This window comes from Urocitellus parryii, chromosome 12, assembly GCF_045843805.1.
Source record: "Urocitellus parryii isolate mUroPar1 chromosome 12, mUroPar1.hap1, whole genome shotgun sequence".
Classification (NCBI taxonomy): Eukaryota; Metazoa; Chordata; class Mammalia; order Rodentia; family Sciuridae; genus Urocitellus; species Urocitellus parryii.
The window spans coordinates 62322302-62344132 of record NC_135542.1 but is presented as its reverse complement, the minus strand read 5'-3'; the positions used below and the strand labels follow the sequence as shown (position 1 = coordinate 62344132).

General features: G+C 40.2%; 1 protein-coding gene across 1 annotated transcript in view; it reads right to left on the bottom strand.

Annotated features, from left to right (window-relative positions):
* Tmem178a (transmembrane protein 178A) overlaps positions 1 to 21493 on the bottom strand; it is a 60266-nt gene extending 38773 nt beyond the window's left edge. Inside the window, exon 1 of the mRNA XM_026410149.2 lies at positions 21094 to 21493. Within this exon, the coding sequence (XP_026265934.1) occupies positions 21094 to 21493 (400 nt within the window). The remainder of the gene's footprint in view (positions 1 to 21093) is intronic.
* Between the last annotated feature and the right edge of the window lie 338 nt (positions 21494 to 21831).

Genomic DNA, 21831 nt, shown 5'->3' with positions numbered 1-21831 from the left:
CCAAGTTTCTGAAGGATAAGTAGGTAATTAAAAGAAAAACCTAATTTAAGAAAATTCTGAAGACATTAAAAAAAAAAAACCCTCTCTGGCAACATTCTGTATGGATTATTCTTTTACCAGAAGACTTCTGTTTTGAATCTGTTTGTTTTTCAAAGCCTGAGGCAAGATATCCACTATTCTAGGATATCCCATGGTTCTCCTGCCTCCTAGGGGGGTTAGCTTAAGAGGCCTGGGCTGGAAGCCTAGAGCTCACTTCTGTTTTCTTGCATGGCTCAGAAGCACCTGAGTTTTACAAGTAGGAACACCTGGCCACTTACTGCTCAGGACTCAGCCCAGTGCTCTCTGAGGGCTCAGATACCCTACCCAGGTCAGAAGCTGCCCCTATGCAAAACATCTGGAGAGTCCCATTAGGCACAAAGAACACAGGTGTGCAGAGGCAAAAATCAGCCTCTGCAGGAACTCACAGCTGCTGGTCATACCACTTCACTGCCTGGATGGTTTAAGACCCACAACAGGCTGACCAGCTACCAACATGTTTGCCTCAGACAGGAAACCAACATGAGCTCTACAGACTGTGTCCTAAAACACAGCCTGGACAAGTTCTTCATTCCACTTCATCCCACTTCATTCCCTGTTCTGAAGGTTGGTTTAACATTGAATGATGGCCCTGCTACCCATTAGCTTCATGACCTCTAGCAAAATAATTCTCTGAGTCTTATTCAATCTATCAAAGGGGGCTGATAATATTGATCCTATCAGGTATTCCAAGGATTGTAAGAGTCCAGGCACTTCTTATGCACAATATCCTCTTTAATCCATATTTCCTGCCTTTCCCTACTTGGTTCCATCTAATTTAATTAATCTTGTCCAGCCCAATGGGTTGCAGAACTTATCTAACCTCAGCTGTTGGACTCTGATTTCCCCCAGTTCAATCCTACCTGTGAACCGAATGAAAACAAATACAAGCCCTCCCTCGCAGAATTTCGAGTCTTAGGAAGGACACAGGCATTCTTGAAATGATAGGGCAAAAAGATGTCAAATTACAACTCTGGCATAGAGGAGAAGCACACTGCATTCTGTGATCATAGAATAGGGTGCCTGAGCCATGAGGATTAGAGAAAGGCAGAGAAGGCCGAGGTCCCAAGGAGGGGCAGGATTGTCCTCGAAGGGCAGAAGGAAGATTATAAATAAGGGCTTCTTGGTGGAGACTCACTCCTGGAATGAGAAGGCCTGCAGGACCAGGTGCAGAGAGTAAGTGAGGGGCATCATGAAAGATGCTGCTAGAAAGAAAGGGGGAGGCCAAACCGAGGAAGACCTGAATTCTGCATTGAGACTTGGTCTCTATCATAAGCCTCAGTGGAAGTCTCCCCAGGTTGTAAAATAGGGGAAGACATGATCAGAATTGATTTTTTTAGCAAACAAGCAGAGTGCAAAGAGGAGTAGGTGAGGACAGCAGTAAATTTAAGTGATAGAGATACAAACAGGCTGTCTCAGAACTGCCAGCAGGAAACAGTTCCCAGGGAAGGGATGTTGGGGAAGCCCTCCTGAGCCAGGCAGCCAGGTCTGGGGTGGTACTGGGAAGGAATGGGCATTCCAGACAGAGGAACTGCAAATGCAGAGGGTGCAAACAAAGGGTGTTTATAGGAACCAATAAGACGTTGGGTATTGCCAGAGCAAAACATGCTAAGATGGAGCGTCGAGAAATAACAAGATAGAAGGAAGGGTACACAGAGGCCAAACAGGAAGCACTCCTCCCCTGCAGTACAAGGCCCCATGCACCAAGTTCTCAGGCACCACAGATGATTTAAACAAGGAAATTATAAGATCAAGTTTATTTTAGGCAGATGATTCTGTCTACCTGGTAAATAAGGGATATGAGGATATATAGGAGTTGGAAAGATAGTTAATTAGATGACTACAAACATTAAAATACACACATATAAAAATATTTAAAATGATTAAATATGGAGAATTCTTGTGTTTTACTATTGAATCCAAAGCAGCAAATTTCATTGTATCTCAAATATTTGTATACAGATGTGAATAAAGACTAAATGAAAACAGATCTTTTAGCAAATTTATACAACTAAGTTAGGGGTTATAGATGATTTTTGTGTTCTTCTATAGTGTGGAAAATTGCTTTCTGCAATTTCTACTCTAAGCATATATTTATTGAAAGTTCATAATCAGAAAGAAATACTTAAACTACATGAAGTCAGCAGGAAGGTCCTATCAAACTGGTAACATCAATTTACATTTTGATATTTAGTGACCCTAAATCTTAAGCACAGGATAAATATCATTCCCTCTATGCTCAGAGAGAGGAAAATGAAAAACAGGAAAGCAAAATGATTCATTTAACATGATACAAAGGGCTGGAGGCAGAAGCAGATAGGGATTAGGTAGACACATGCACTCTTCTGCTGGTTCAATTCTTTTTGCTGAGAAATTATTTGAACAGAACAGATCATGCACAATCCAATAATTAAGATAGCCAAAATAATTAGAAACAGCCCAATAGACTGCATGATTATCAGCCTAAATCAATAAAGAAGAAGTCAATCCCAATCCTTAGATAAATAAAGCCAGCTAGCTACACTGCTACAGGGACTATAATTCCAGGATCCTAAGCTCCATTAAGGTGGTATTTTTCTAGAAGTGAGAAGGAAGCCAGCTTTGCAAGGGAAGAAAACAGAGGTTGCCTCCATGCTGTGGCCATCACATCCACACTGATTGTGTCAAAGAAAAGGCAAAAGTTACCCCAAGTGCACATAACCATGAGATAGATGCATAGCTTCCGTGCAAAAATAAGCAGTATATATCATTCTACTTCTCTGATGGCTGATGGCCGTGTGGCTTTTTCCCAACTACCTCATCAACTTCACAAACTACAAAAACATAACCCTAAAAGCAGCTGCAGCCACAGGTATTATTAGTGATTCCAGGCTCCACCTTGCCCAGGATGGACACCTATGGTCCTCTCAGATAGGGAAAATTTGTGGTCTCAACACAGCACCAGGTCTGACTGCAGCGCACATTGCTTATCTTCCTCTGGCACCCAGAAAATGCAACAAAAAGAGTCTGGCATTAGACTGGCCCTATTTTTGTTTATTTTAAATTTCAGAAAAGTATACAGAAACTCAATATTTTTAATAGGGCTTTCATAGCCTAAAATAACATTCTTGGCTTCCTTGTTGGAGGGGTGAGGTGAGACCATGGGGAGGGAAGATGGAGGAGGTAGGAGGTTTCCCAAAATTGCCAGCTTTGCAGATAAAACAAGTGCAAATTAGTCAGCTTCCAAATTTATGCTGAAATGGACGATACTGTAGTTTGCAAGCTAATAAAGTGGCTTTTATTTGTAAATACACAGAAAATGAGTAACCAATTTAAATTTTCCTACTCCACTGCAAGCAGTCCTAAGGATCAATTGATAATGATGAACTAGAAGTTCTGCATCCATGGATCCTAGTTTAACCTTTGCCACTCTCAATCCCCTGGTATCTACTTTAAGAAGGTGGTGACAGGCAAGCCAGGACTCTGAACAGGATAACTGTGCGGGATGCCCTATAAATGAGATCTAGTCATGCCTGTCAATTATCTGTACACTCTCTCAGACCCCGAGGATCTTCCCTCTGCATGACCTCTTTATATTTCTGAGCCATCTTGTGGTCCCTGGGACTATGCCATTCTTGCTCTACTCTCATCTTTATTTTCTCCAAAGTATTTTCTACAAAGTATAGTCACACACTTTACATCATTCTGTAAACAGGAAGCGCCATATACCTTGATACTGTATGCCTGCACCACAGAAGAATACCCCCAAAGGCCTCTGGGACAATGAAGTTCCAAAGTCTTAACTCACAGGGGTAGCTCCTGAGATGTCATTTACGACTACTTGCCCTAACTTCAGACCTAATATCAATGGTCCCCTGTTTTTAGTCCATTAGTGGAATATAAAAAGGGACAGATATAGGCAGACATAGAAGCAGAAGGAAATAATGCTTAACAAGTACACACACACAAATCAGAACAAGCACATTTTTTTTTTTTTAACGGAGAGTAGAGAGTGTCGATTAGTTTTAAGGCACAGAGTTCTTACACACTGCTATGCTCCCTTAGGGCACTTAGGTATTACATCATAGTTCATAATGAAACTTTGAGTCATTAAGCAAAAGTTAAATTTAGTGCTGTTTCAGAAAGCAGAAATATGCATCATGTACGGAATAAATATGTCCATCCAATTAGATAAAAACAAGCTTTGACCCACATAAAGGTAGACTTTAGCTATCTGAAAAACTCATCCTTTATTTCCTGATGCTCTGCATAAATCATAAAACGTAATAATTTGAAAAACTCAGAAAAAGTATGAAGTTCCACCCTTCACTTTAAAAAACTGAGAAACTGAGGTCTAGAGAAGTTGAAATGATTTGCCAATGTTCAGTAAGGTGCAAGAGAGCCAGGACCAGGCCACCAGCCCCCAGTTCCCAGGGTTCCTGATCTGCCCACTAGGTGCCAAATAGAAACCCCCACCACGTACAAACAGCAGCTCCACTGTTTTGCTCCCCAAACACAAGATTGGTCAGAATACCTTTCTCCTTTTTCTCTTTGTAAAAATTGCTTTGAGTTATGTGAAAAGAAGTTGCTGTATAAACTTAAGGTGCATTTTCTCACATTTCATGAGTCACGTATTTCTCATCACACGGACACTACAGAATAATTTCAGTTTTCTAGTTAATAATCTATGGATTTTATAAGCCTCTTTCCTGATGTTTCAGTTTGTAAAAGGAAAAACAAAAACAAACAAACAAAAAAAAAACCCAAACCCCAACCAAATGAAAAAAAAAAAATGTATGTATCCTAACAAACACTTTCCCAAATGGGGAATCCAAAGTTCAGACCAATAGGTAATGGCTCTTCCCTTCATCCTTCCTAGAAGTCTCTCCCCCATCTTCCCCACCATTCTTCAGTGCAGTTTTGTTGATGTGTTTTGAAGAGGTTTATTTTTCTTCTCTTAGAAAATCCTCTAAGTAAGTCTTCCATATAACCAAAATGCAAATGACTGGAAGTCATACTGTGACCATGTCAATAAGAACCAGCCAGACTGGATCAGATGCCACAGAAGATGGGCTTGTCTAACTAATGTCTGCCCAGTATGGAAAGATAGAAGGGAACAAATGGTCCTGTGGAGCATCAGAGGCTGAGTAGATCGGCCATTGTGATCATTGCCATGTCGACTAAAGCAGGATACCCACAAACGTCCTTTCATTTGTACAAAGGAGAAAATTTGGGGTCAACACATCATGTTCAAGTTTTTTAAATAGGGCTTTCCGTGAAATTAACAATCATGCCTATTTCAATATTTGGCAAGCAACCTAGAATATCATGCAAAGAAGAAAGGAAGGAAATGAAATGAATAACCAATATTCATAATATAAATGAAAGTGATCAAATACAACTTCCAGGTATTTAACACCGTGGATTATTAAATTCAAAAAGGACATCTCTAAAACTTTTGAACAAAATGAAACATAATTATGGGCTTCTCGTTAAATTCATGTGGATTGAAGTATTAAATACTTTCATTGGGCAAAAAAGGAAATCTACCTAGAAGTTTTTCCTGTAGTAATAAAAAAAAGTAGATTTTTTTCTTTCATCAAAAATCTTTTCAAAAGTTTTTCAAAGACATCTGAAAGGAATAAGCAAAATTTAAATCATACATACTATGCAATTTTCTAAAGGGAATTCCTCTCTGCTGTCCATTACAAACTCTAATTCCATTTTCTAAAAACAGATATGCCTTATTAATACCAATTCCCCATGAAACTAAAAAGAAAAATATATAGTCCAGTTCTTCCAACCAAATGGCAAAGATTGCTCCCACCACACAGAATTCCTGAAATAATACAGACGGTTTTGACATCTCCTTTAAAACTCTCAGGAGATGAAAAAGAAAGTCGGTGATAAAAAAGCAAGCCACATGCAAAAGAGCAGAAGAAAGCTATGTGGATGAACAACTTGGAAACAGGAAATGACCCTTAAATTTGGGTTGTCCTAACATTTAACTACTTCTGGAGAAAAGTGACCTTTCCTAGTCTGCCACATTGCCGAGTTAATTAGGCTGCTGTTTTCTGGGCATGTTATCATTATAGTTGGTTAATGCTGCAAGAGGTCTAACAGGTTACACTAGTTCAACCTCTAAATTTACAAATGAGAAAAATCAAGATCTGAAGAGGTGACTTGCCCATAGTCACCCAGGCTAGTTAAGAGCAGAGTGAAGAAATGCCCCCAAATATGCTGACTCCTGTTACCTCCATAAACCACAAAATAAACTTGCTAGAGGAATCTCACTTCAAAATGCCAGCAAAGCCCCTCATCTCTTGAAGAGCCACCTCTGCCTGAAGAGCCTCAAGAGCACTCTTGCACCCCACGTGACTGCAGGCTTTTCTCAGCACACAGAAACCTACCTAGCAACAGGTCTGACAGCAGCAAAACAGCTAAGAGCTTAATGAAGGGCAACAAACAAGAGTCTTTCAAATTCATTCAGCCATTCTGCTTCCTGGTAAAGGGAAGTATATAGTTGGACTTGCAAGAATCTTCTTGAAAAAAAAAATATTTAATAAGCCAAAACTGTACAGGACATGCATAAAATGAACTTGGTAAAATACTACCAGTATATTGAGTTCCAATGATTTGAAAACCACCCTACTGGCTCCTGTGGAAGAAAGAAGACAAAGAAACACTTCCTGACAGTGGGACTTCCTAGAGATAAGCAGAAAGACAAGAAAATCTGAATAACAATTATAATCTCTCTGATAAAGATTAAGAGCATTTTATGAGGAAAACCCTCATAAAAAAAGCTCTCTTAATTTTATACTGATAACTTTGAGTCCTTGGGAGGTAAAAGCATACAAGGAATGCTGATTTTCATCTTTTTGGTTTTGTTTTGTTTTTTTAACATCTACTACTATTTTTTTAATGCCAAGTACTTTGTCTTCTTTAAATTTTTAGTGTCTTAAAGTCTTTGAAAACAGAATAATTCTCCCTTCTCCTTGTCCTTGAATCAGATTAAAACTCTGAAGTAGGTAAGAAAGAAATGGATCCAATATGACTGTGATTTGAATCAATCAAATGCAATTTTTTTAATAGCCCTTCTATGAATAGATCTCCATGCGCCAGGTACTGAGCATGGCATCAAATATTCTTGGTCTTAAGGTAGGGAGTAAAATAGACAAGGAAATAAACTACAGTACAGTGTACACATTACTATAATAGAGAGATATATAACACACAATGAGGTTCAAAACCCTCAGTAGATTTCTGAAACTGTGAATGGTACTGACTCTTGTATATACCATGTTTTTTATCCCACACATACAAAGCTTTCATAAAGTTTAATTTATGAATTAGGCAAATAAGAGTTTAACGACAATAATAAAGCAAAGCAATCATGATATACTGTAATAAAATTACCAGCATCACTACTATTGCACTTTGAGGTCATTATCAAGTAAAATAAGGATTACTTGAACCCAAGCATCAAGCAAGATACTACTGCAAGTCAGTCTGATAACAAAGGATACCAGGTGACCAACAGGTAGGTAGCATAGTAGGGTTTTACTGGTCCAGGGGATGAGTCACATGCTGAGCAGTACAGAGCAGGAGGGTGTAGGGTTTCGTTACACTTTTCAGAATGGTGCACAACTTAAATTTATGAATTATTTATTTATTGGATTTTCCACTTAATATTTTTAGACTGCAGTTGACCATGGAAGCAAAACTGTGGATAAGATCAAACTACTATAAAACAATTAATTCTGCAGGAAATGAGGGTAGATTCAAGAAAAAGCTAGAAAAGGAATAACAATGGCCCTAAGCTTTCAAGGAAAAGCAGACACTGTGCAGATGGACAAGAGAGGATGGTATTTCAGGCAGAAAAAACAGGATATGCAATGACACAGAAACATGAAAGGGCACATTTACAGAGGAAACAGCAAATGGTCTAAAGTAGCCTGACCCTAGATTTCATGGAGAAGGGGTGGACATGTAACCAGCAAGGTAGCTAGAGCCTCATGGCAAGTTTGTTTGTTTGTTGTAAATGGACACCATACCTTTATTTTATTTATTTACTTTTATGTGGTGCTGAAGATTGAACTCAGTGCCTCACACATGCTAGTCGAGCACTTTACCACTGAGCTACAACTCCAGCCCTGGCAAAAGCTTTTTAAAACCAAAGAAATTTAGACTTGAAGCTTTGGGCAGTGGGAAAACAGTTTTGGGGGTCTTTTGTTGTTGTTATTGTGGTTTATCATTTTAACCATTTTCAAGCATACAACTCATGATATTTAGTACCTTGTGTGATCGAATCCTACTACCTCTTTCCTATACATTTTCATACCTAAAAGAAAAATCCCATACCCACTAAGCAATCACTCCGTATTTCCCCATCCCTGTTTTCTGGGTTTGTCTATTCTGGATATTTCATATAAATGAAATCATTCAATAGGTGGGCTTTTGAGCCTGAGTTCTTTCACTCAGCATGCTTTCAAGGTTCCACCATATAAAGGAATAAAAGTATATGGACATACACATTTTCTTTATCCGTTCCTCAGCTGATGGACGTCTGGGTTGTTTCCCCCTTTGGGCTATTGTGAATAGTACGGTTGTGAAGAGTTATGTAAAGTTTTTATCTAAGTATCCATTTTTAATTTATTTGGGTGTATATCTACAAGTAGAACTGCTGAGGATTTTGGTAATTCTATGTTTAGCTTATTGGAGAACCCATCAGAGAGTTTTAGTCAAAGGAAAGACATGGTAATACTGTAATTTAGAAAGTTAAATGTATCTAATGGGTATTTAAGAAAATAAGATCGTATAGAGATTGTTCCCCAAAGACCCGCCAAATGTCTTGTTCCTTCCTGTCTCCTTCCCGGCCTTCCTATCCTTTTATTCTTTCTGCTCTCTTACTGCCTTTTTTTTTTTTTTCCTGAACCTACAAGTTGGCATGCAATCTGGTGGTCCAAATATATGCCCACCCACATACCTTGTGGTTTTACACCATCTTTTGAGGCTTCTGTGCTAAAATCCTGCTAGCTCAGCCCATCTGCAACAGTTCAGACTTTCTTGCTTCGTAATTCCTGCCCTAGAAGGTGCCAAGCTTTAATAAACAGGCCTCACGGTGTCAAATGAGAGATCCAGGAGGAACACAACAATTCCATCAAGAAACTGGAGATTCACTGGAGTGGTCTGACGTGAACACTCCTGCTGAGATGACTGGGGTTCATCTTCATATGCCCTGTGTCCATCCTACTCTCCAAACATAGAAACATATACTGCTAAACAATCACTTCCTTAGATGGTCTTCTAGATTTGTACTTTCAAAAGCAAAAGATTCTTGACAAAATTTCAAGGATTATGATACTGGCTTTCTTTGAATTGATTAATTTCTAAAATCTTGAATATGTGCCTCTATCACACATCAAGACATGAGCAATAGCAAAGAGAGTTTTGCGAAGTTTCTTTCTCAAAATATTTACAGTTGTATATGCACATGGAAATTGTAATGATGGCCCCTCAGTATCAGTCAAGGAATTAGAATGAAACATATTGTTGTTTTCCCCTAAGGAATCAAGAAATTAAAACAAGTCATATCATGGTTTGGACAGATTTTACAAATGGATAGGGGCTGGGCATGATCAGAATAATGATCTCCGTGACAGTCTTCTCTGGAGTGTGCTAAACTTCCTTTTTATTTATTTATTTTTGGGAGTGGGGTGGGATGGGTGTGGAGGTGGGGACAAAGGCTGTGTGTATGGGAAGCCCTTTAGCACTGACCTCACTACTCTAATGTGTATTAAATTTTAACAACTGTACCATCTGATCATAGAGCACATGGACATCCTCTCAGATGCACAGTTGCAAATATTCTATGTTCCATTTTAACAGTACAATTATAAATAAACTTCCTTAGAAACAACTGTAACCTTTGGGCCACTAGAGGTTAAAGAGACACAAACAGCTCTTCAAAAAGAAAAGCATAGCACTTGCAGGGCACTTCCATGTGTCCATCAGGGCAGGATGTAGAAGAGCTAGCAGGAAATCTGGGTTCTCTTTGCAGTGTCCTACTATGGAACAACCACAGGTAGGATGGGAATGCCACTGGAATATCTCTGCTGTGGCAGCCTCTACAGGTGTACGGCAACCACTGTTCCTTGATTAACAGAAACCAGGCGGCCAAGAGATTCCTGAGGAGACTGGCCCCCTCCCCAATCCCACGGAGTACCGCTTTGATTGGCCTAAGAGAATCATGGTAATTCCACTCCACTTGCCAGAGATTGGTTTAAAAACAGTCATGTGACATAATTCTGACCAATGAGAAATCATATTAATTATAAAAACTGGAGTATGTAAAACAATTATAAAAAGGGGGGGGTTGTGCATGTATTAATTACAAAAAAAAAAAAAAAATGGCCTTTCCTTTTTCCTAGTCTTTGACTTGTTCCTATGTGAGGAAAGGACACACAGAACTACTCTGACCAGAAAGAGACAAGGCTTTTAAGCAAAATTGCCTGTGCTGGGACTCTAAAGCCTCTCAGCTCAAATCTCTTAATTCACTACCAGTGCTGGATTCCTGTAGATATATCCTTATGCAAAAATAATGCATTTTACTTGTAGACTAAATCATTGTTATTTGGGTATTCTCTTATTGGACACTAAAAGATTCTTAACTAATAAACTCACCCGCAGGAATGGATAAATGTTTATTAAGCACTTTATTAGCTTCATTTTTTAAATTTACACCCACCCAATTATAATGTTTCATACCTAATCAGTAATGTTCCTTCTTATTGGGAGGAAGAAATAAGAGAAAAAAAGCACTTCCAGAAAACTATGTACATAGAGGAACTGATCAGAGAGGAAAAAAAAAATATTTCTGCCATTTTAACCTGCAAATAGAACTGGAAGAGTGCTAAAACAAGAAACTGTGATAATTTAGAAATAAAAAATATACTCTTAAAAAGCACCCATGCCACAAATTTTCAAAATGAAAATCTAGAGCCTGTTAGTAAAAAGCACTCAATTTCTCTCATGGCATAATCAAAATATTACTGCACAATCATCTGTATGCACCGCCAAATAGAACAGGGAACTACTCTATTTAACAACTCTCAAGTACATTTAATTCAATAACTCTATCACATTTGGAGGACATACACAACTGCGCCCTGTTATGGTTCCTACTGTAATTTTTATTCTGAATTTTCCCAAATCGGGTGTGTTGGGACCTGCTCAGAGAACTAACAGGTAATGAGTTATTTATACAGCTGCCAATTTTCTAAAACAGTAGTGGTGCCCAGGGATGACTTTGAGGGAGTCAAGCACCCAGGCCACAATATCCATCAGCCCCTGATACAAACCCAAGCTCCAAAAAATGTAGTCTGAATTAAGCCCCACCCATACCCCCTACCAAAGCAGGGAACCTTCTATACTATCCTTATATACTAAGGATATACTGTCTTATAAATTAGAACCAATTTGAGATTATGCCGATCTCCCTTGCTCACAGGCATTCTGATTAGCTTTCAGAGAGGAAGGGAGGGAGTGAGATGAACTGCATGTAATTGACCAGAGTTTGCTACTCAAGTGCAAATCACCCATTACAGACACCACGGTATAAAAATCAGGTGAGCATCTCTGCTTGAAGTTCCTTTCGAGTCTTTGATTCTACCTGTGCTTACCTATTTGCCTACTACTAGTCTGAGTTTCCTTCCAAAAGAAAAGGTAACCTTTGAGAAAAGCAGGAAGTCAATATAACATGATCTTGATGCTTGTTTTTCAGCTTCATCTGGCTGGATTTTACCTGTAACTTCGAATGGTAAATGGTTACCTTGTGCTTTTGTTTTGTTTAGAACATCTGAAGAAAAAAAAACAACAACCACATTTTTCAAAACCATTCATGTTAGCAGTCACTATTGCTTTTCCTGCCACTCTTTCATTCAGCCTACCTCTTTATTTTTCTAATACTTGTGAGCTTTAGCTTCCTGCAACCAATACATCCATTTTCTGAACACCAATTACAGTTTTCCTACAATATGTTAAACACTAAGGATAAGTCACCTGCAATAAATGATTCTTAATTATCAGTGGCAGAAAACAAATACTGAGCTCCAACTGGCGTAGGCTTGAATATTCATTCCAATTGGCCATTATAATTTTTGTCCCTCACCACCAGCAGTAGCAGTTTATCTTCTGCCACGTTAAATTGTTGCTCTGATGTTCTGTTTTATAATTTTCCAATCATAAGTGATCAATTGTGTTGTTTTTCCAGGATAACTTCATTTGATGATATTTAACGTGATGCACATACTTAAAATTTCATGACAATGGTAAACATTACGATAGGCAGTTTTCAAAATTGTGACAGTTTAGCTGGGCACAGTAGTGCACACCTAGAATCCAAGACACTAGGAAGACTGAAGCAGGAGGATCACAAGTTCAAAGCCAGCCTCAGCAACTCTGCAAAGCTCTAATCAGCTTAGCAAGACTCTGTCTCAAAATAAAAAAAAAATAAAAAAAAATAAAAAAAAAGATGGGGTTGTTGCCCAGTGGTTAAGAACCCTTGGGTTCAATCTCTGGTACAAAAAAAAAAAAAAAAAAAAAAAAATTGTGAGGTCTTAAAAAGAAAAGGCATTCAAACTCAGACTAACCCATTGACTCAGACCCCATTCTTCTTTGCTCTGGGTGCCATAAGGAAAAGCTCAATCCTTTGAAACCAAGAGGATTTAGCACTATTTTTGTTTTTTTTGTTTGTCTGCTTGCTTGCTTGTTTTTGTTGCTATTGTTGTTACTGTTTTACTAAACAGGCTTTTACAAAAGAAAGAAAGAAAGAAAGAAAGAAAGAAAGAAAGAAAGAAAGAAAGAAAGAAAGAAAGAAAGAAAGAAAGAAAGAAAGAAAGAAAGAAAGAAAGAAAGAAAGAAAGAAAGAAAGAAAGAAAGAAAGAAAGAAAGAAAGAAAGAAAGAAAGAAAGAAAGAAAGAAAGAAAGAAAGAAAGAAAGAAAGAAAGAAAGAAAGAGAAAGAAAGAAAGAGGGAGGGAGGGAAAGAGAAAATTCTAACAGTAACATTTGTTGACTGATTGTGAGTGAAGCAAATGTTCACATCTCCCACACCAAATAAAAATTGCTTAAAATGTTGACAAAAGAGATCCCAGCCAAATGGGCCTCCCACCCTGATTCCCTCTACCCTCCTTGTTCTGCTGTTTTTACAGCCCCTAAGTATGTAAGTCAGTGCTTACTTGCATGGGGGATAAAAGCATCAGTGTTGATTTACAGTTGAGTGACCTATTGTAAGGAGATAATTGCGCCTTCTAGAATTATCCATATACACACAATTTGCCACTTCCAGAATTTCTAGAGTCTGTTCCCTGTCTACCTGTATAGTAGTATAGTATAGTATCAAATAACTTGGAGAAACTGAAAGGAACCACATAATATCCTTTTGGTTCTTAGCAGGGAAATGACTTGATTGATTTTCACCTATAAACAACATATTAAAAAGTCTGAGCACCGGGAGACATCCAGCAAGTTATAGAAAATAATTCAGTGTGTCCTCAGTAATTCAAGAAAAGGGAAAGAAATATGGTTTGTATCCTTCCCCCTTTTTCACTTGCTAATGCATTCCCTGATGGGTGTCCCCATGACATTATTGTTTGGTCTGCAATCAGCTTATCTGGCTGAGTTACAGGAAAGATGGAGTACAGCGTGTAGTTTCCCGGTACTCTGCAGCAAACAAAGGCTGTCAGCCTCACCACTGCCGATGCTGACTCTCTCAGGCTCCAAGAAGTTCAGTTGCATCCTTTTAGTTAAAACTTGTTATAAAACAGATTAATCACTGCAATCACTTTTAACCACGGGGAAACGCTATGAGAGAACAAAAGAATAAACTGTCATAAATTTTACCAGGTTTGAAAGATAAAGTCCATTTTAAAATGCTTTTTATTTTTTGATAAAAATCTTTACAACCAGCCACAAGCAGCCTTAGACAATATCCATGGTGTGATGTTTTAAAACAAACAAATAACAATAATAGGGAAAACAAAAAAATTAAAACCTAAAGCAGAAAATGTTAAAACCTACATGGTTAAAGTGATCTTATCTGAATTACCAAAATACTGAGCTAATGTTGTACTCCACAAGAGACACATTTGCTGTCTGTATTATCTGCCAATCCTCGTTTCTCCTTCCACCCCACTAGTTGCTTTGGGAAGGGATAAGAACTGAAGAAGATGATCAAACCAAATCTACTGTGATTCTTTGAATCAGCAAAATATACAAGAAAATGGACCCCAGATATCCACACAATTGAGATTCAAAGAAAGACAGTGGAATTTCCCTGAAAGATAAAGTGGACACAAGAAAGGTGGACTCTGGGCAGAGGAGACAGCCAATCCAAGGTCATGGTTTGTTTGGTGGGGGCGTAGATTAACAATCTGTGATTGTAATCTAGTAGTCTGTGATTACATAATTTGATGACCTGGAGTACAAAGCACTGCAGGTGTACACAGAGATGAAGGACAGATCATTCTGAATAACAGTTGGAAAAACCCTGTGACCTGCCTTAACCATTTCAATGTTCCCACTGCTCAGGATCTCATGCTCAGCAGTGACACAAGGAATCTCAGTGACTCCAGATGCTCCTCCAACAAAAGCTTATCTTGTACAGCAATCAAGAACACTTGCAATTATGATCAGTCTGCCTGATGGGGTTTGAGGGCTCTCTCTGAGCTTTGAAGAAGAAAAATCAGTAGCTAAGGAAAAAAAAAAAGTCACAGTGACTTGGGTATAACTAGATGTGAACTTTCTATGACACAGCAAAACTTTCCCCTCATGGCCATTGCTAAATGTTATCCATAAGACATGGTGAATGAAAATGTCATTGATTCTGGAAATTTTGATCACAAACCACTTAAAGCACCATCCACTTTTCTGTTTATAAATTATTTTTAAAAGGTATTTCCTGTGCAGATGGCAAGAATGGCAGCAAGTATCTTTTTTTGATGATAGAGTGGCAGGAATTTAATTTCTCTTTGAGATCACCTTTATGAGGGTTTGCAATAGAATGTGTTGACTATCACACTTGGGTGTGCACAGCTTCAACACACTATGGGATAAGATGAAGCTGCAAATGTAGCCATTATTTGAGTATTATGAATTGGCAGTTGTTTAATTTTTTTAAAAAAAAGGTTCATTTAATGTCTACATTTCATGATGTATATGTTAGTACAGTTCATACACATAATTTAAAAATTAGTAAATATAAATTATGTTTATATGAGCATCAAATAAGTGCATTTTCAAAAAAAAAAATTTCAGACTACTTGCCTCAAGAAGTAAAGAGAGAAAAGAAAAGGAAGTCTTAAATTGCAATGTTAGCATCCTCAAACCTGAGGAATCCCTTTTCCAGCAACATCTTCTAGGCCAAGAGAAGGTCTAAGAACAATCCGTGAACTTCCAAGTCAGGAGGAAGAAGAACTCGGGCCTCTCAGCTTCCCTAGATACATCTGTTCTTGGGAGATAATTATTCTAACACAAATGATACTTTGGCCTACAAATGAGCTGAAGAAAATCATCAATCTATTTCTGTGTCAGGTAGAACTTGGTGGGTCCTGTACAGACTATTAATTTCATGGAGAATAAGCAACAGGGGAAGCAGATAAATCATCAGCACAGTGAAGAGCAGACTCAATGAATTCCTACCGAATCTTTTACTTTCCTTTTCTTACACAGAACAAAATGACAAAGTATTTATGTCCTACTGTCTTTGATATCTCTGTTTATCTCATTAGAAGAAAAATGCTTCTGAAATCACAAGGACATATTTTATTTCAAGTCTCAAGAACTCAATCCCAAATGATTTATACAAGTTAACATGATGCGTTATAGAATGATAATGTTCACATTTCTGAAATCCGATCATTTTTAATTTCATAAAAACAAAACACTACAACATTAATATTCCTTTTGTTTACTGCAGGCAGTATATAATGTAAGAATTTGATTTACATGAACAAAGTACATGCATTTGAAAGGTAATGTTGTTTTTAATTTAAAATTTCAAGTTGAAGCTAGTAGAACAGTTGGAACTTCCAATATAATTTCAGTAACTCGGGTTCCTGTTCAAAATTGATTTCTCCAAAGTTCTACATGGTGTATTCACAAGTCTTATCAATGTTTATTTGTTAAAGTCAGTGCTTTCAGTAACTGAAAGAAGCATCATGTAACATCCCCACTGAGTCTCCTTCCATCTGTCTTCCTATCTTACTAAGCATCCACTAGTTGAAACACATGTACTGTACTCAGAACAGAATGGCCGGGAGTCCCCCAAAGGGCACAGCGCTCCGTCACTTTGCACTAGATTTTCTGTCATTTACTTCACCAGTACTATCATCCTTCCGTGCTCTCTGCCTCCATTAGGTAATCTTCCACACCTACTTGAAGTAGTTACCATGTAATCCACCACAAAATACAAATGCCACTACTTGAAAATAAACTCTAAGGCAGGCATTTGATCCTTCTTGTTCACTCTACATGAATCTCCTATACCTAGGTCAATACTCCAGGATCTATTTGTTGGGTGAATAAACAGATAATGAATCAATCAATCAATCAAGAATCTATCTTTAGGTCATCTCCTCTCATTGCCTGGGACCCAAACATAAATCATGCAAACCCACTTGCCTTATAAGCTTTTTATGACTTTTATACATAAAGGTTTCTTTCAAACCTCCCCCACACTCCCAATGGCACGGGGATGCCAAAACCGCTAAGCTTTAAGTCCATCTGTTCAAGTCCCTACCACAAGGCTCCCCCAGCTATTCCAGACTTCCTACGCCTGGGTGAAAGATGACTTCATTTCTTATTCTCAGAGCCAGTCCTTTGACCAGCGAATCTTCCTTAGTGTCGAAAGTTAGCCAGTGCTGCAAGAAGGGTCTATGTGGTAAAATAATTTAGATTTAAACACATCAGAACTCCATATGTGTAGCCAAAACCTTCCTGGCATTACCTGGTACATAATAGGTTTCTATGGGTATTTTATTGAGCTGGATAGTAAACTACAGAATTATAATGCAAACCAATTATTTCTGAAGCATTTGATAAAATCTCATGTCATCCTGGTGTGCAAGATAGTGGCGTGTGGATTGGTGAATACAGTGCTATAAAGAGAACTTACTACCCGAAAAACAACTGTCCTCAAACTATACTTGTGAGTTAACTGTTCTTCATCAGTTTGGTGGAGCAGCATAAGGATCTAGTCTTGGTTTTTAAAGAATGTATCAATAATTTTACCTCCACTCTTGTTGAAGATTCTGGTTAGAGGTCCAATCTTTTTTTAATACTTATTTTTTAGTTATAGGTGGACACAATATCTTTATTTTATTGTTATGTGGTGCTGGGGATTGAACCCAGTGCCTCACGCATGGTAGGCAAACCCTCTACCTCTGAGCCACAGCCCCAATCCTAGAGGTCCAATCTTAAACACTTCCAAGGTATGGGATAGATAGAAATGAATTATAATCATAATGACATGGTGAAAAATCAGAATTCAATGATTCTTCCAAATACTAGCTCCATTAAGATCAATGCTATCCTGGTTCATGTGGCTTTTCTTAAGTAGATTAATACTATAGGGTCTATACATATCATTTCTAAACTAATCTCTCATTGCTCACAGTGTATGTTTCCATCTCTTACACATCTCTCAGAAATCCTTGTCTTTGCCTCCAGTAATAAGAAATGCAAATAATCCTGATGGTGATAATGTTTTCCATATTTTCCTCTCTGCAACCTTCACCCACCTCCTGGCTTTGTCCTGTGGGTCCACAGAGAAAAAAAGCTGACTTCTTTTCCTCAAAAGCTCACTAAACCTGCCAGGCAGACCTTCTACCCCTTTCCTATTCCTCCCCATTCTTTTGAGTCAACTTTTCAAAACAATTAAAATGTCTATAGGATGTTAGATTTCATAAACAAAGTAATTCAGAGAGAAAAGTAAGAAAAGAACTTGGACTCTGGTTTTCCAAAGTTTTAAATTAGATGTAATGTCGGTTTCTAGGGTTTTTTTGAAACTTTATTTTAGTTTCTTTATTTTTATTTTTTGGTACTGGGGATTGAATTCAAGGGCACTCGACCACTGAGCCACATCCTCAGCCCTGTTTTGTATTTTATTTAGAGACAGGGTCTCACTGAGTTGCTTGGCACCTCACAGTTGCTAAGGCTGGCTTTGAACTCGTGATTCTCCTGTCTCAGCCTCCCAAGCTCCTGGGATTACAGGTGTGCACCACAATGCCTGGCATCTATTTATTTGTTTTTAATGTGGTGCTGAAGATCAAACCCAGTGCCTCACATATGCTAGGCAAGCGCTCCACCACTGAGCCACAACCCCAGCCCCCAGTTTCTATTTTTATATGGCTCATTTAGGGAATTCATACCACTGCTGCTAATGTCAGACACCTAAACACAGGCAATAACATTTACCCAATACAGATTCCAAAATCATCTGAGATAGGGAAATATTGATGACATTCTCAAATTATGTAGAGAATCCGGATTTTGAAGCTATTGGTGTCATCCATTCATTTTCCATATGATGAAACTGAGATTCAGAAGAGTTATATAACCAACACAAGGTAGGGTAGTCGCTAAGTACTGTTAGAAGTACCCAAGACATTCCTGACCTTCTCCCAAACAACAAATTATGATTCTATAACAGACCAGTGTCACCCTTTCTTCCAAGCTCCTCATTTCTTAATAGTGCCAGCTCATTAATTTCCCAGAAAGTTAAATTTACTTTGTTGTGATTGCAACAGTGATAAATGTGAGAACTAGATCATATTCTAAAGAATAGTCAGCCTTCCTAATGGTAAGGACAACAAAACTGAAGGCCATCCTTGCTCCTGGCTTGGACACTTGTGGGAGAACAAACTACAATTGAGCAACAGAGCCAGGGAGGAATCCCAGGTCTTCTGATCACAACCTCAAACTCTTCAGTGGTCTCTACAAAGGATTAGCTCAACACTGTCAATGTAAAACTGAGATTGTTTTCATCTAGAAGATGCATCATGACTAGAAAACTCTAATTCTTTTAACGAGTATGTGGGTTCTGTCTAATGGAAGTGCTGGCCTGGACAACCCTCCGTCAGGATTGTAGAAGGGAGGTAGGACAATGGGATAAAGGTTGGATTTATTGACCTCTAAAGTCCTTCCACTTCTAAGATCATTTGATTCTGAACTGTGACAAGAGCTATATGCCTCAGCTAGTGAGGGCATTTGCAGAAATGTTCTGCAGTGTCTTGTGGGAGTCCCTCTCCTGCTGTGGGTTGAACTCTGCCCTGCTGTTTCAGGCATTACACTATACCCAAATTACATGCAATCAAATACTCTAGGCATAGAAAGAGTGTAAGGAAATGCAGTTCTGTCATTTCCAAAGACAGACTACACTGCTTAGCTTTCAAAATTGCTTTGCCTAAATGAGCATTCCATAACTGAGCCTCCAAATTCAGCTTTTACAGTTTGTTCATGTACTATGCTACTATCAGAATTAATTATGCAGCATCTTCATGAGGAGGAACCAGAGATGGATGCAAGTTAGGAGAGAAAAGAAAAAGGTGCACTTTCCAAAGGAAGATTACTGTATCCAATTCTCCCCAAATTGCTGGAGTCCTTCCATGTACAGACAGTTTGGATGGCAGTCCCCAGCTGGGTTAGCCATGGGAAGGAGGAAGTTGACATGTTTGAGAAATGAAGAATACGCCAACTAACAAGACTCAGAAAGCCAACACATTATTAGCCTCCTTTCTATGTAATCCATTTCAAGCTGTAATTTAATGTACATCTGTTCATTTGCCTTCCTAAATGGCTACTAAATATTAAAAATATTTAGTAGACATTGGGCTTTTTCTTTTTTGAAATGAGTCCAAAGGAAGAAGATATGTATTTATTTATTTTTCTCTCAGAAAGGAAAAAAAATTCTGTTAGGGGTTGAGTTCTGAAAGTTAAAGGATAGTCACATTGATGTTTCTGCATGAGTGGAAGAGAGAGAGAGAGAGAGAGAGAGAGAGAGAGAGAGAGAGAATTCAAACTATCTGATTACCTGCGTGGAAGCCAGGTGTTGTATAGATTTCAGAAGAGCAAACTCAGTGCCAGATAACAAAACAATAAAAATAACCTTCTTTAGAAGATGTCACAACATAGGAGAGTGATATGTAAAGACTTAATGCCACGTCTGGAACATCCACTTTACAGGGCTTGGCTATTTTCTCTCCTCGGCTTCTGCCTGGTTCCTGAGGAGGGATGGGATGGGGCAGGGGATTGGTGCGGGTGGGTCATTATCACTGAATACCGCAGGTGTCCTATCTGCCTTTAGACGCCTACCCTAGTGAACTACTGGTATGTGAAGTCCAATCCACACAAACCCTGCACTTCGGGTGTTTGGAGGAAGGTTCTGGGGCTTCCTTATCTCCCCAGGAGCCCACCAGGGTGGAGTGCCCACATCAGTTCAGTTTGATACCAACATCCGCGCAATCCAAGAGATTGCAAACCTCCTCTGAGGTTTGCAACGCTTTTCTTCCAAAAGGTATTGATAAAAGGAAAGCACAACTTGAAGGAAGGAACCCAATGGGGAAAAAAAATCGAGTCTTTTTGACTGTTGCCCTCACAGGGAGGCGCGTCAAGAAAATCCACACATGCATCCCAAGTCAGGCAGGTGTGGGCACAGAGAAGGACGAGAGAGGGAAAGAAGAGGGCCGGAGGCAGGCAAAAGCAGGAAAGAGGGGTAGAGCACGGACTTGAAGGATGGGGAAATACGAAGGGCAGGATGAGGAAGATAGAGGAATCGTGGAAAGAAAGAAGAGGAAGAGAAGCGGAGGAGAAAGAAAGGGAACGGGATGGAGAAAGGAGGCGGCGGGGACCGATGAAAGAATGCGCCGGGCAGCGAAGCGCGGGGCCGCGGCGGGGAGGTGGCCGCGAGGACCGGCGCGCCCCTGGGAAGCCACGGGCTGCGCTCCACGCGCGGCAGCCGGGACGCGGGCGCGCCCGCCGCTCACCTTTCAGGATGAGGGTGTCGATGTCCCGGTCGATGCCCAGGAAGTAGCACTTCCTCCAGAGGCCCGAGTAGGTGGCGAAGAGTGGGCGGCCGCACTCGGCGTCTAGCCCGCCGAGCCCCAGCAGCGAGCGCCAGGACTCGGGGTCGGCGCGCCCCGGGCCGCCCGGGAGCAGCCGGCGCCCCAAGGGGGGTGAGTCCCGCAGCGGCAGGTGCGACAGCGGCATCAGCCGGTTCTTCTGGTCCGGGGGGTCGGCGCCCGCGCGGCTGCGCTCGCAGCTCTCCTTGTGGCGCCGGGGGTCGGTCTCATACCAGTGGTCGGTGAAGATGGCCGTGACGAGCAGCCCCAGGGAGCAGAGGCTGAGGCCGAGGCTGAGAGCCGTGACGAGCGCCCGCGGCTCCATGGCTTCCCGCCCCGCCGCAGCCGCCGGTGGGCTCGCGCGCCGCCGCCAGACACAATGCACTTGGCCTCGGCTCTCCTCCGCGCGCCCTCCCTCCCTCTTCCCCCCACCTGCCCCCCACCTCCCTCCCACGGCCTCCCCGCCCCCCCCACCCGCTCGCTCCGCTCCCCGCGCCCAGCTCTCCTTCCCGCGCCCTCCGCCCCCTCCCCGGCCCCAGGCTCCGCGCCCTCCCCGCGCCACTCGCACTTTCCTGCCCGCCTCCTTTTCTCCAGCCCCCTCTCCTCACTCTGGGCACCCCACTGCCGCTCACTCCCCTCGCCCCTCGCCCTATCCCCAGGTCC